This window comes from Lissotriton vulgaris, chromosome 2_1, assembly GCF_964263255.1.
Source record: "Lissotriton vulgaris chromosome 2_1, aLisVul1.2, whole genome shotgun sequence".
NCBI lineage: Eukaryota > Metazoa > Chordata > Amphibia > Caudata > Salamandridae > Lissotriton > Lissotriton vulgaris.
In genome coordinates, this window is record NC_141687.1 from 528,458,462 (window position 1) to 528,472,560 (window position 14,099).

Consider the following 14,099-nt stretch of genomic DNA (forward strand, 5'->3'; position numbering starts at 1 on the left):
CCTCCAAAATCTTCCTGTTCTGTGACTTGAGTTAACTCTCCTTTGTCCATCATTTGGGACACCTCCAAGTCTATGTGGGTCATTTGTTTCTGCATCTAAAGTGCGTTTTCTCGGTTTTGTCAGTTGAACTGGGTGTTCTCAAAAATCTATTTTGAAACCCCCAACTGTTTCCAATATCCATGGGTCTTGTGTTATTCTTGTCCAGTTCTGAATAACACGTTTCAACCATCCCCCTACCTTTATGAGGGAGTAAGTAATAATGCTCACCTTCATATTCTTTGTTTGATGATCTGGGTCTTCCTCCTCCGTTTCTGTAGCTTCTTCTTCTTTGGGGATAACAGTTGGAGTTTTAGCTGTAGCCTCTGCCGTAGTTAGTATAGCCTCTTTGTTCTTGTGGTTAGAACTGGGATCTAAATGACTTGCGGATGACAGGCAGCCCCCTCGTGTCATCCCGTCCGAAAAGGGGGCAGGAACCAAAGAGACTACACATGTTTGTCTGCGCCTTGCAGTGGAGGTGGAAACGTATTTCTCTAGTGATTTCACGAAATATTCCTGAAAAATAGACCCTTGGTATCTCGCATGTCCTCTCTAGAGGATAAGTCTGCCAATATCGGGTTCATCCACATTAGGACTGCCTTTCGTCTCTCCATGATCAGGTTAGCATCTGCGTTGCCCAGCATGCATATGGCACGTTGGGCCCTACCCTTTAGAAGGTCAATAGTAATGACCCATTCTTCCCTCTGGTGTCCTCCTCGATATCTAAGATGCGTATGAGCGGACCCAGTAGGTCTAGGAGTTTATCCTGGGATGGTTTTAGGCATTTTTTCGATGCCTTTTCTGGTGTCCTTTCCAAACTTAAATAAGAAGGTTATAAGTTCTGGAACTAGATTTTGTGTATTTTGCACTTTATTCCCGGTGGAGGGTCTTGGGCACTCGTTTCTAAGCAAATTGTGGGTTTCTCTATCAAGAGGCTTTCTTACCCAATGAGTCAAATAATTGATTTCATGGTCCATTGGCCACCACTCCCAGCCACGCTGATGTCTTGTAATGATGTGGTATGTGCAGTGTGTTGAAGGTGCATTGAGTAGATTGTAATTATGTGCCTTGTAATTATGTGATACTGAGTGGTAATTTGTGGAGTGTATTTAAGTTGTTTGAGTATTGTGTAATTATGTGGCTTGGAATTATGTGGTATTTAATGGTATGTGTAGTGTACTCGCATTCAACTACAATAATGGCTCGCTATACCTGGAATTCACTGCGGCTGTCCGGGGAGGGAATTCCTGACAGTCAAACTCCTCCTCCTCAAAGCCAACATCCAATACTCCATGCTATACCCAGAGAGTCTTGCACGACGGCAAGCAACATATATTCCAGACTCCCAAGCAAGCATCCAACTTCATTAGATAGCACCCATGAAGCGAGAAACCAAGCCCTGGCATGTGGAATCCGCTGTGATACCAAAATGATTCCTAATAGGGATGTGCTGGCATTCCGCAAGAGGACAGTTGGGAACCTCCACCCTAGTGCCTCACAGTTATGTTACACCAAAAGTGCTAGAATGCTACTCACGGCGCGTGAACATTAGACAGTCATTATTTAATCTATAGAAGAGAGGGAATTATTATTTATTTGAGCACTGGACAAAGCAGAAGAGATGAACTGAAAATCCTTCGGTGTCCTTGCGATCGGTAGGGGCCCTGCAGAGAATATAGTAACAGTCAGTCTATGCAACTTGACTGAGCGCCCCGTCTCCTTATTCTGTCTGCCTCGCACCACTTAACGCTGCGACTTGAGCCACGGTCAGCACGACAAACTGTTCACTCGCACTTGGTGACACAAAGCGCTTCTCTTGTGGCTTCACGTCAAGTACAGCCAAGCCCTCATTACAAAACGCGCTTCAGTGCTCGTATTGGTGTTCGAAGCGCTATCTCAATGCAGTTACATTGCACTTGTAATCTCGGCCACGAGTGTATTGAAAACAGATGATCATGCAAAAAGTAACATCCATTAACAGCAGAGAGCTGCTTCATAAATGCAACGCTGCCAGTCCCTTTCCTGCTCTGTGTTAATTGCCTGGCTCTTCAGCGTTAGGATGAACAGCACTGTAGGCCCGCTTTCGCTACACCTCCAGCGAAATTTAAGGAGTGGGCATGGTGCCGCATTTTTTACCCTATGGAGGCATCCAGGACCAAGTAATCCAATTTTAATACTAGTCCTGCAGCACATGTGCCACTATTGGAGATGACCACCCCCACACAATGCTCCATAAAGTGCCCAGCTCCAAAACCACGTGCAATGCGACGGCGGAACCTCACTATCGGCCCTGATCATTAAGAGGGAGCGCGCATCGCTGCTGCACCGAGGTGACGCAGCGAAGTCAAGAACAGTCTGTGATTGTTGAAGCCTGTATCCTCAGAGCATGATGCGCAACAATGGCCAACATCATCTGCCTTCTGTAAAGGGGGGCGGATGAGGAGCAGCATGGCTGAACAAGCAGTAGGGAACCGCAGCCTCTGCATGTCACACCATCCGGCAGAGACCAGGATCGGCGACTTTGGATTCTTACAGCAGCAGCAACAGGCCAGCTGCACACATGCCTCAGCAAGGGGCATTCTGGGCACTTTTGGCAGAGGGGAGATAAGGGCCAATCGGCACAATGGGCTTAACAGTAGAGCCCCCTTCTGCGCAACAGCAAGCCACGAGAGCCCCCACACACCCCTGTCCAAGATCACAAGCGGCACTCGGCGGCACCGCGGAGTGCACACGGAGGTGTCAAGCAAGCCTCCTGGCGCTGCCCATCCCGGGGGCAGTGAAGAGCAAAGCCCACTCCATAGATAGTGACTGCAATGTGCTGCGAGTCACAAGAACAACACTCTCCAACCATCGCCTGACATCTCTAGTGGTGGCAAAGAGCACAACAAACTCACATTATTTCTTTCTTTGTCTCTTGTAAATTACAGCTGTGCTCAGAAGCGAAGCAAGGTGCCTGACTGTGTGTAAGTTTATGAAAAGACGAGTAACAGCTGTTTTGTAATAGCGCAGTGATAGACACACTGGATCGGCAGAGAAACCACCCCCTCCGAGGCACTGTTTATAGCTACCATGAGGTTAAGGAAAACAAAAAGTAAAGCGAGCACCATCTGTTTTCCAACTCGATAATTGGAGACAGATTGGATTGAAGCTCGCGCCCGAGGACCCTAGGCCATCGAACAAATAAGGCGGGACAATCACCCCCCTTGCACCAATTACGTGCTACGTTTTTAAAAAAAGAAACATGCACAGGCCAATTGCTGGCTAAGAAAAAAAAAGCACACGCACGAGCGTGTGTTCAAAGCTCAAAAGCCCTTACTTAATGCCTCGCAGAACAGCGCATGCGTGCTGGCTCAGGCACAACCTAATAACCTAATTCGAAGACTGCAGCCATCTTTCTAGAAGGTCAATAAATACAGCTTTATCAACTGGGCATAATCATGCAGCTAGGTTGGTGGTCTGATTAGATAAAGCCAGGTAGTTATTGTTGAGGTCTGTGTTTTTGCTCCTTTTTTACAGCCGTACATCGAGGGGGGCAGGAATCGTGTTATTTGAAATGGAATGTTTGCTTTGACGACTATTTGGATAATGTCGCAATTTTCAGGATTCATAGATACTGTACAACAGAGTCTGATGTCAGTCCACTCCGCTCCCAGAACGTGGTTCTGCTACTGCAATGTGATATACTAAGAGCAGAACTAAATACTGGAGGGAGTGGGGAAATGAGAGTGTCTGCCAGAATTTGTTGGTCTGGTGAGGTGCGTTCTCTCACACTTCAGAATACTTGCCACAGAATTCCCACAGACTAGCGTTCTCAAGCAGGTTAAGCGTACACTACATACAGATAAAACCCAAAAGTATTTAGTACTGTTCACTGACATCAGTAAATGCAATAAACTCTGGCAGTACTCAACATCAAAGTTACCCGCTTCATATTAGTGGGTCTTTGAGAACCTAAGCCAAAGTCGTAGGAAGCCAGTACAAAGGTTGACAAAAGCAAGGTTGATGGCAAGAGCAAGTGAGATAACAAGCCGAAATGGTCAAAGAACTGAACAAGGAAACAGAACAACAAAGGTGAGAGACAGAACAATGATGATTGAACTGATACAGCAAGGAAATGAGCCAGTGCAATACAAAAAGTTGCCAGGCACCTTCCCGATGTCAAAGCAAAGTTTAAATAGCACCTCTGCCTAAAGCGACACCACTTCATAGACCTTCTCTGTCCTACTAGTTGCGACTCCCTAAGCTTCTTAGGCCAATCTGCAACAATCTTAAAGGGAGGTGTCTCACAAATTTCTTTCTATTGTGTCCACTGGACAGCCCCAGGTTTTTGAGCCCCTTGTTCATTTCTGACAGCTACCCTGTTGGGGACGTGGCATGATACACGCCATTTCAGAAGGCTTTGAAGTGGTGAAGGTAAGCTAGAACCTGCACAACAACCACTTTTGAGCTACCTACTGTAGCTTCTCTCTGACAGCGGGGTAACAATGTATACATAAGGCCACTTTTGGAATGCCACTGCAACAATATGCTTTTGGATGCATTGTGTTTCCATAGGTCACGAACAGGGCCAACAATTGGAACATATGGTAACTTTTGTAATGGAACTACAACATTATGCATCCAGATGCGTTGTAAATGGCAGACAGAGGAACAATACACAGTGCTTTGGTGAAGACATGAACGTTTATGGCTAGCCTAAAACCTTTGTGTTGGGGGGTAGCAAAAGGGCTGAAAAGTCGGAAATGTCCCCCATAGGATTATGCCTGTGGAAGTTTCAAAAAATTCTATGAGATTCCAGCAGATTCCCAGGAGTGCTGATATGTGAAAATGTCAAAAAACTTTGTTTTACTTTTGATTTGTCCCCTACAAGTGCCCACCAGTTTTTGGAGTGTTCCCTTACCCTTTCCTACCCTGGATACAGACTTACTTCCGCCCTTAACAAGAGTAAATCTAAACTTGTATCCACTGTGGAAATTCCTGCCAGCTGCGTGTGAATACCCACAGCCCTGCAAACCTAATGGCACCTGTGAGTAGATTTACCCACAGAGAAAAGGCGGATATTCTGGTATGAGTAAATCCATGCACAGGGTGCAATTTCAGCAATGTAAATTTCCACTCATAAATGATGGCATCGGCTTACTTAGGGGTCACAGGTGGACAAGCACCTTTGGGACCTGGACCCTATACTAGCCTTTAGCACATCTAGATGGATGTGTCAACTTGTGATATAACACACCAGGAAATGGAATGTCTAACGAACTGGGCGCTACGTTATCACACTGCATTACCATAACCATACAGTTGTACCAAAATCCACTCTCAAAAAGGGCCTGAATGCCCCAATGACGTTTAGTTATACAGAAATACCCATAACAGCTCGTTCACATAAGGAAGCATCATGTGGCAATATTGTCACCCTTTACAACATCAGCTAAAAGTTCGACGTGTGGATGACACACTCCCAGATGAAGATCTCTGTGTAGGAAAAGTGGAGGTAGAGCCTCTGGGAGATACAACTGTGTGTCCCTTGCAGATGAAAGCACCACCTTATCATCAAGCTTTCAGTCTTTTGTCTTTTGCAATACACACCCATCAACAGCTTGTGTAGGTTTGGTTTATATTTACTTCCAAACTCATCTGTTACCACTGCCTTAAAGCTGGGGAGTAAAGGCAGCATAAAAGTCCATTGTGATTTGTTTGTATAATAAAAGCTTACGCTGGACACAGTGATGCCAGCTTTTCAATGTTGGTAGTGTAGGAACTGTAAATAGTGGTTTGGCATATATCCATGTAAAGTAGGCATTCTATCTATGTTTACCTATGTTTACCTTGCAGAGAAAACCTGTTGTGCTGAAAGGGATCTGTCTAGGGACGTGCACCACGAAATGGACCGTGGATTACATCAGCAATGCAGGCGGCAGCAGAGAAGTTAAAATCCATGTCTCCACATCGCCACAGATGGACTTCCTCCACAAGAACTTTATGTACAGGTACTATAGTCACCTTTTCCGTTTATTGAATAGTGTTTGATTGATTCCAATTTGGTGAAATGTTTCTAGTACGCACCTAAAATGCCACTGAACATTGATCAAATATTCTGTTAATAAAACGACTCATTTTAAACACTATTGTCACTAACTAGCCTCAGTGCTGGCTGGAAGTAACGTGGTCCCAGGATGGAGATATTTTGTTTATTCTCAGAAAAATATTTACTGCTCTCCGGACCGAAGACAAAAAATCATAATCCGTTTAGAGGATGCTCTCACAAATGATCTGGAGTGTTGCAGGCGGTTGTCTCTGGGTTACAACAGTCCAATATTATTCTTCTTAACACCCGGAGACATACAAAGCATTTAGAAATGGGGGCCAGTTGGGGTTTCTGGTATCATTTTCCCGCTTATGCTTGTAAGACTGTTCCTATTGGACCAGGACCGTGGCTGATTTACATACAGTTGAGCGCTCTTTCATCCCGAGCTAAAAACAATTATCTGGAATTCAGCCCAGCATAATTGCGAGTGGTTGTGATCAATTCAAACATACTGCCGATCATTTTTTTTATATACCTCGTGGCCAGGATTGCACTTTCACCCCATTTACTGCCCTCATGTCGGATGCTATATCTGCAACTATGGTATTGTTCCATTAATTTTGTTATAGTATATATTATGAACACCACATTTCATATTTCTCCTTAGATTAACTTGATATAATGAAAGTAAGATATGCAGTATAACCGATTAAACTGTGTTTATTCCACATGTAAGTTCATTAGTTATATTTCTTACTGCATATATTTGATTCAAAACAACTGTATTTCATCAATATGATTAAGAAAGCATTGCATTGTAGGTTCTCTCAGTGCAAAGAGAAAAGGGAGTGAAGGGTTTGTGAGGGACAGGGTAAAGGTGGTGTGATAATGTTACATCACATTTAAATCATAACGCCTTTACAAATAATGTATTTACAATGCTCCCACAGTGCAGCACACATAGATAAGATTCAATCATTCCTTTTGCTCTATGGTGTGTAGATTTTAGGCGTAGTCTACGTTTCGACCCCCGAAGTGTAAAAGGGTTAATTCTCCCTCATGTTGGGGTCTTCATCAGGACAGAAGAGAGCCTGGAAAACATAGCATTGGCTTGCATTAGTAATCTATGTGGTGAACAAGCACTTGATAGTAGGCCTGTTTTATGGATAACCTACATATGGTATGGCGGACGGCAGTCCTCGCGTCACGTCTGGGGCCCGGTTGTGCTCCTAATCGTTTCTGAAATATGTTAAGGGAGGTTTTAGCGAGAATGCTCATCACCTCATTGGTCCAAATGTGCATGGAAGAAAGACTCACTCTTTAACACTTACTTCAAGTTTTCATTCTATAGTGAAGTGAAGCTCAATGGAAGTTCCTCATATGTATCTTCATGCGCCACGCATATTTTCTGGAAATAGGGCATGAGATAGATCTAGGTCAGAAAAATCGGTCGCACCGAATCTTTAAACCATTTAAAAACGAGGGTGTAATTTTAAACTGAATACTAAGTTTGCGAGCCGGTGGAAAAACACGGGGATTTAGGTAAACCTCAGTGTAAATAAGCTAGTTTTCACATCGTGGCATTAACCTTAAAGGACAAGTCAAATTGGTGTGCCTTAGTTAGTTAAAAAATATATGTGGAACCCTTTTTAAGAAATCGTATTATTAAGGCAGTTAGACCCATGGCGTACGGCCAAACCGCCTGTGGTGCTCAGGGCTGCGCTGCATCTCATTAACAATGCCACCTGCGGGAACCTTGTGTATCACCGCAGGGTCGGCACCGCTGGTAGGACCGTAATAGATGCTCATAGAGGCCCACATACCTGTATTCAATCTTAATGTGGACTGCTCGCGTCGCGTCCTCCAAGGTTCTGGAGATGCGGTCCGCGCGGTGCTGCCGCTAGATGCTGGAAGCGGGGGCTCGTCTTAGGCAGCCTATCAGTGGCTATTCTGTGTGAATGCCCTGACGTGACGTTAGGGACTCTCTCAAAAGAGTTTTTTAGCTATCCTGATATTTAGGCACACAAGGTGAACACATCACGGAACGTTGCGCTGTGTTCCTTAGATATGTCCGATTTTAAGATATTACACCTTATAAAAGGGAGCCGCAATTATTGTGAAGGGGGTCACTCGATAGTTCTGCTGAATATGGAGAAACGGTATGTGCTCCAAGACAGGGTGTCTGATTAACAGTGTTATGTCATGTATGTACTAAGTGTTACAACAACCATGTTTATAATCACATCTATGGTAATGAAATTCGCAGTGTTCTTAGCAATGAATACCAGACCATAATACCATCGATGTTCATTATGTAGGCTTCCAAACATTCTTATCTTTCAAGGTAACAGTGTCATATCAACATATTACTGCAGAGTATCTACATTCGTTGGTTTAGACACATAGTTGATCATCTTGTGGTTATTAGATCACCCATTACACATCTGTACATATAAAAAAAACTATTATTACACAGCATCTAAGTTATGAAGTTCGACACATCATTACTCAGCTTATAGCAATTACATCACCCTTAACAAGTCTGGATGTTAAAACCATATTATTCATTCGGGCTTGAAAACGCTCAGTGTAGTTATTCATATGGTGGCAATCATATTAGGGCATCATGAAGTTCCACATAATATAACAATATCAAACTTGTTTGTAAACATAACATTCTAGTTGGCAGTCTGTGTTGTATTCATTATCTATGCATGCGTCTAGGAGTGTGGAGGTATTCGCCATTATGCTAGAGATGTTACCTTGTAGCTGGTATAGGTTGATGTTACCTTATAGCTGGTATAGGTTGATCGATTGGCTGTCTGTGTGTAGGATGGTATCTGGTGGTTGGAATGTATGATAGGTGTATGGTGTAGATCTATCGGACGTATCATTGCTCAGGATCAAGTCCTGCCATCTGTGCAAAGTTTGTGTCAAGTTCATTGAGACCATCATTTATGGTGTTGAACTTTTGCATCCATTTACATTCTCTTATGTTTCGAATGGAATTGAGATTGCCGCCCGTGGCCCCAGAGTGATCTTTTCCAGTACAACCCACTTCATGGATTCAGGTGTATGGGTCTTTTCCATATAGTGTTCCACCATAGGTGCCCCTGTGGTCTGACACCGAATTCTGCTGCAATGTTGGAAAATTCTATGCCATGGGTCTATCTGCCTTAATAATATGATTTCCTAAAAAGGGTTCCACATATATTTTTTAACTAACTAAGGCACACCAATTTGACTTGTCCGTTAAGGTTAATGCCACGATGTGAAAACTAGCTTATTTACACGGAGGTTTACCTAAATCCCCGTGTTTTTCCACAGGCTCGCAAACTTAGTATTCAGTTTAAAATTACACCCTCGTTTTTAAATGGTTGAAAGATTCGGTGCGATCGATTTTTCTGACCTAGATCCATACCATGCCCTATTTCCAGAAAGATGCGTGGCGCATGAAGATACATATGAGGAACTTCCATTGAGCTTCACTTCACTATAGAATGAAAACTTGAAGTAAGTGTTAAAGAGTGAGTCTTTCTTCCATGCACAGTTGGACCAATGAGGTGATGAGCATTCTCGCTAAAACCTCCCATAACATATTTCAGAAACGATTAGGAGCACAACCAGGCCCCAGACGTGACGCGAGGACTGCCGTCCGCCATACCATATGTAGGTTATCCATAAAACAGGCCTACTATCAAGTGCTTGTTCACCACATAGATTACTAATGCAAGCCAATGCTATGTTTTCCAGGCTCTCTTCTGTCCTGAGTAACCCTTTTACACTTCGGGGGTCGAAACGTAGACTACGCCTAAAATCTACACACCATAGAGCAAAAGGAATGATTGAATCTTATCTATGTGTGCTGTACTGTGGGAACATTGTAAATACATTATTTGTAAAGGTGTTATGATTTAAATGTGATGTAACATTATCACACCACCTTTACCCTGTCCCTCACAAACCCTTTTCTCTTTGCACTGAGAGCACCTACAATGCAATGCTTTCTTAATCATATTGATGAAATACAGTTGTTTTGAATCAAATATATGCAGTAAGAAATATAACTAATGAACTTACATGTGGAATAAACACAGTTTAATCCGTTATACTGCATATCTTACTTTCATTATATCAAGTTAATCTAAGGAGAAATATGAAATGTGATGTTCATAATATATACTATAACAAAATTAATGGAACAATACCTCTAAAGAACTCGGACCACTTCCTTTTTTATACTTACACAGTGACCCAGGTCAATGAGTTCTGAGGGCTTACCCCTTTTTGAACTCCATATCTGCAACTATGGACATAATTACGGTACATTTTATTAATATTTTGTTTCGTTTTGTATTTCTATGAAAAGGTTTTACTCTAAGGTTCTGCTTTTATGCTTTCCAGCATTTCTTACAGACTACTTAGTTAAAGCTCCCTCTCCGATTGACAAATTACAACAACCACTAGTACATAATCCTTCTAAATTCCATGTAAGAGCTTAAGGTTAAAAACTCAAAGTTAAATCACAGAAATTGCACCCAACAAGTATGTACAGTACTTTAATATTCCGTTGAAGTGCTCAAAGTTAAAAAAAAACATAAAAAAGAAGTCAAAGTTTAAACACAAATTGCACCAAACAGTATTGCAAAGTCCTCTAGAATTTCAATAAAGTGCTCAAGGTTAAAAAATATACTCATAAAGAAATACATAGCCATAAAAAGGGGCTGAAGGTTTAAAAAAAATACATCATGACTCACTGTGGATGGGGTTCTCCCATTTAGTCCACCATGGTTTTTCACAAAGGGGCCATAGGGTTTTGGGACTTTTTACTGTGAATGAATCTCACGGTAAATTCTCAATGATTACACTGAGCATGTTTACCCCCAGCATCTTCCTTTAATGATAAGGATGCTGCTGTGCAGCTAGTATGAGGGTCACATGTGAAAAGCTGCGCACACGTATGAGACTACCGTTGTGCGCAGCCTCTGTACAGAAGTAGCCTGTCACAAAAAAGAGACTCTCTAAATCCGTATTTTGTAAAGCGCAAACAATTCACCCCTACGGGTCTCAAGGCGCTGGGGGCCGTTGTGTAAATTAAGTGAACTATTGCCCAGAGTCACATAGTGCAGAGCTGAGCTGCCGCCGGAGCCGGGGATCGAACCGTGAACCCTGTGCTCCGAAGTCAGCTGCCCTGGCCACTACATCACACCTCTCCAAGGATTGGTACTGTCCTGGGGTAGGCCTTTTCAAAGTGGGCATTCATAGTGTGTGTCTGTAGTGCTTACTGGAAAATCTGTGGTGAGTTCACTGTATTATACTTATGGCGTAATCTGCCCTAAGGTACAGTTTTGCTCCACTTAGGCCTAGAGAGCCCAGCATGGTTTCAAACTGGGATAAAACGTCGAGTTTACATTTCCAGTTCCCAACACCCTACATTCACAACTCGTGGGATTTCAGGATTTGCCATATTTCTATGGCTTAGCTCATAAACAGATTCAAGGCATTTCTTCACGCCCCCGCCCCACTCTACTGAGCCATATTAATTACTCTACCCCCCAGCAGAGGGAACAAAGGCCTCCCCACACAAAATTATCAGTGATTGACCCAGTTTTGTGAGAGGAAAGAGGCATAGGGGATATCTACATCTGATAATTAGCATATCACACTGTACCTTCGCTTGGACAGCCCGGTCCAGGCCCCTAGAACAGAAGAGGAGGAACAGACCTCTGGAGACAATTAGGAGGGACTCTCCTTTGAAGTTTTGATTGGAAGGGGTCAGGCAGTGGTGACAGCTAGTGGCGGAGCTGTGTCCGTCAGAGGAGCTCTTACCAGAGAAAACCTAAAATCAACAATTCATATTGCTCCAGAATGCTCTTCAGGAGGGTTGGGGGTGGAGGGATGATGTGGTATCGATGGATTGGCCAGGGGTGCCTAGCCCCCCAAACCTTTCCCCCACTCTTGAAAACCCCTGCATCAGGAAGATACAGTTGAGAAGGTCCTGGGCACAGCAGTCCGCAACAGTGGAAAGGATGCACAGTTGGCATCATATGGTTCCTACTGTTCCAGTAAGACTGTGTATTTGGGTAACATAAACATCAAAACTATGTGGACATTATCTGGACCTCTAAACTCTACAAGTTACTGGATGGTGTCTGCAACCTCAGAATGTGACAACCCTGATTCCTCAAGAAAATCGTGGAAACAGATATACCCTTTCATTGTTAACTCAGGCATGCCCAAAGGGAAACATAAGAAGTATACGAATCAGCATTTATTGAGAGCACTTGGACTCTTGAGTAAAATGTGTGTGCAATGATTAATAAAAGGAAACAGAACATTGTGACCAGCATTACAAAAATGGTAAAAAGATGAACAATCCCACCATTGTACATTTGTGTTGATTATATGAATCCATATAATTGTACTCCTACCTTGCGCTGCTTATCTTATAAAGCAGGGGTCTCAAAACTTTTCAGTACGAGGGCTACATAGAATATTTTACAAATATCACAGGCTGAAAAAATTGCATATTTACACATTTTTATTTTTTTCATTCTTACCCTTTTTTTCCTTCTGTCTTTCCCATTATCTATTTTTCTTTTTTCCATCTTTTCCATTCTCTGCTCATTTATTCTTTCCATCATTCTTTCTTTGTGCTAAGTCTTATAATGTGTGCTTCTTTCTAGCTCTAGATTTCTATCCTTCTTATGTTCCTGTTTACTTTTCTTCCTTACTTTCTATCTTTTCTCCTTCTACCCACTCTTCTTGCTGTTCTCTCATTCTCTTTTGTCCCTTCCTTTCTTCTTACCTTCTTCCTGTCCTTCCTTTGCCCGTTCTTTCCATCTTTCTTTTTATTATCCTTCCTTCCATTCATTCATCTTCCTTTCTCTTCACCTGTTCATCCATTTTTGATTTCCTCTGTCTATTATTTAATGCTTCTTTTATACTTTCCTTATTTCCCTTTTCTTTATTGATTTTCCTCCTACCCATCTACCATACATAATTTTTAACTTCCTTATCCTTTACTTTAACACTTTTCATCCATCCACCTTTCCTTTCTTCTATTCTTTTTCTGTGCCTATGTTCTATCCTGCTTCCTTTTAACTTTCCTTTGTCTGTTCCTTATTTGCATTTCTCTTTCCTTCCTTCGTGCTGGCTCACTGCATTTACTGACTTTAAAAACTTCTCTCTGTCACCAAACAGGTTTGGGCCTAGTTTCTAGAAGGGATTTCGGCGCGATTTTGGACCTAGTAACGTTTTCCGAAGCAGCTGGGCCCAATACAAGACAGGGCAGAGGACTATAACATCAGCAGTAGTTTAAAAGGGAATTACTGATCTACTTTTCAGTTTCTAGAAATAGATTGCCCCTTTGCTCTCATAGATTCAACAAACACGGCACATGCCCCTCTCGAGCCCGGTTGTGCAACTGGACTGGTCTTTCTTCCCCAGCCACAGTACTTTCCTCTGCCCTTCTTCTGTTTTCCTCCTCTGTTTCCTGCATTAGAAAAAAATACAGCAGGGCTCTTTTTAATCGGTCTGCCTTATGGGCATTTCTGCTATCTTACCAACAACAAACAAGCATTTGCAATTCAATAGGTCTCCCATTTTCCAGAGTTTGAGCTATTGGCATTGTAAATGGCAATGCATTTTCTTTATGTGTTTTGGAAGGCTACAATTAGTGCTTAAACACGCACTTTGTATTTATAGTCATTGCTGGCAAGAAGCCAGGCTGGCAGTAACTGCTCCTCTTTTACTGCCAGTCTTGCTTCTTGTAAACAATGACTATAAGTACAAAGCATTTATGAAGTGTTTGCTACTCCTGATGAGGTGTCTAAGCTCTTTTAGGTGAGCAGCACGCTACTTCAGAACCAATAAAGGATTAGTTGTGGATTAGTCTGGGGAAATATGAAATTCATTTTATCAGTAGAAATGTTAGTCTGTTTTTGGATTAAAAAGGATATATCTTGTTCTTGCTTGAGTGTTGCCTTTTCTGTAACAATATTTTAGGCCGATTGACTATTATTAATTGTACAAT

General features: G+C 42.5%; 1 protein-coding gene across 1 annotated transcript in view; it reads left to right on the forward strand.

Moving 5' to 3' along the window:
• Positions 1 to 14,099, forward strand: part of TYW5 (tRNA-yW synthesizing protein 5) — a 167,406-nt gene that overhangs the window by 31,598 nt on the left and 121,709 nt on the right. The window contains exon 2 of the mRNA XM_086955469.1: positions 5,872 to 6,026. Coding sequence (XP_086811595.1) covers positions 5,872 to 6,026 — 155 coding nt within the window. The remainder of the gene's footprint in view (positions 1 to 5,871; positions 6,027 to 14,099) is intronic.